Source organism: Quercus lobata, chromosome 5 (genome assembly GCF_001633185.2).
Source record: "Quercus lobata isolate SW786 chromosome 5, ValleyOak3.0 Primary Assembly, whole genome shotgun sequence".
NCBI classification, from domain to species: Eukaryota; Viridiplantae; Streptophyta; class Magnoliopsida; order Fagales; family Fagaceae; genus Quercus; species Quercus lobata.
This window is the reverse complement of record NC_044908.1, coordinates 13,289,710-13,291,313: the sequence shown is the minus strand read 5'-3', so window position 1 is coordinate 13,291,313 and position 1,604 is coordinate 13,289,710. Positions and strand designations below refer to the sequence as shown.

At 34.3% G+C, this 1,604-nt stretch overlaps 1 protein-coding gene across 1 annotated transcript; it reads left to right on the top strand.

Moving 5' to 3' along the window:
• Positions 1-701: 701 nt before the first annotated feature.
• Positions 702-1,325, top strand: LOC115989988 (wall-associated receptor kinase-like 8). Its single transcript, XM_031113852.1, has one exon. The coding sequence runs from the start codon at positions 702-704 to the stop codon at positions 1,323-1,325; it is 624 nt and encodes a 207-aa protein (XP_030969712.1).
• The last annotated feature ends 279 nt before the right edge of the window (positions 1,326-1,604 follow it).

The following is a 1,604-nucleotide window of genomic DNA, read 5'->3' as shown; positions in this document are numbered from 1 at the left end:
AAACCCAAACAGATTGCTTAAGGCAACTTGTGGCTGGAGTATGGATTTGGATTTGGACTTTGGATTGCTTGTGTTGTGGTTTGTCATCAAGTATCAAATTATGACTAATACCACATAAAGAGTATGACCAAAATTGTAAAGTTGCTTTCTAGTACAACTTGCAACAAAACTGCTAATAGCATCAATTAAGAATTTTAGGTTGGCTTTCTCTGAAGGTACTTGAAATTTCCCCCTTTTAATTCCAAATGTGAATTTTCTCCTCTACTCATGATATGAATTATGGAGAGTTAACTATCCACTTAAAATGGATTTAGGCCAATTGCTTATCGTTATGTAAATATATCATGATTAGCAAAGACTTAGCTCTAGTATATCTTAGATGTAATTTTAGTTAAAAGATTCATGTGCTTACTATACTATTAGTTGTTGATGCAGGTTAAGATTCTCCTGAATACTCTCTTGCTACAGGTTATGAGTCTCTGGAATAGCATAATGGGGATGATAAAAGGTGAGAAAATCTTAAAGTATTTTACTTCCAAATTAACAATAACATCAAGAAACTATTTCACTAACTTTATGTTTTTTTTTTTTTTTTTGGAAGATTATGTACTCTTTGATTTGTAATAGAAGAAATATGAGATTGAATATATGAAGTGATAGTCACTTGTTCAATGATTCTATTGACAGAGAAGAGAATCAAGATGGAGAAAGCAATGCAGGTATTTGAGGCCAAAGAAGAGTACTTCATCCAGAATGGAGCAATCTTACTAGAGAAGCAAATCTCCTGCAACCAAGGTAGAGATATAGAGACAATTGGGGTTTTCTTTGCCAAGGACATTCGACAAGCTGAAAATAACTATGATCCTGATCTAATACTTGGTGCTGAAATTGGAACTGTCTACAAAGGAAAACTAGATGATCGGCAAGTTGCTATTAAAGTTAAAGGCCCTCTTAGACTTTGGTCCTTTGAGAAGACAATAGATTTCTTCTTAAATCAAGTTGCAATAAAACAATCGATCAGTAACAAGAATGTTTTCAGAATCTATGGTTGCTGCCTGGAAACTGAAATTCCCATCCTGGTTTTTGAGCTCATCTCCAACAACACTCTTTTTGATAATCTCCATGGTAAAGGCAAATGGGTTCCTCGCCTGATCTCATGGCTTGACCGTGTGAGAATTGCCATGGAGACATACAATGCTATTTGTTACATGCATTGTGGCAGATCAAGACCAATAGTACATTTGGATAAATCTTTCACTGCCAAACTATCTAATTTTGGTTTTGCGGTTTCAATTGCACCAGGAGAAAGACTTTTTTCAAGGTAATTCAGTTTTGGATAAGAGCAGCTTATAAAATTCAATTAACCCTTGGTTAGCACAATTAGTTGGTGACCACCATTCAATTCTTATAAAATTCAAGATTTGTGGCTTTCTAGATGAGTCAAATGAATATCTTAAATGACCTGACCTGTGGTCAATTAGCATAAGAGCAGCTTGAGAATACTGAAATGTTTTGGATTGGGTTGATTGGATTGAATTGTAATTTTATGCGACTATTGTTTGGCATTTACTTTACTAGGTTGAATTTATTGTGTCTTCATATAT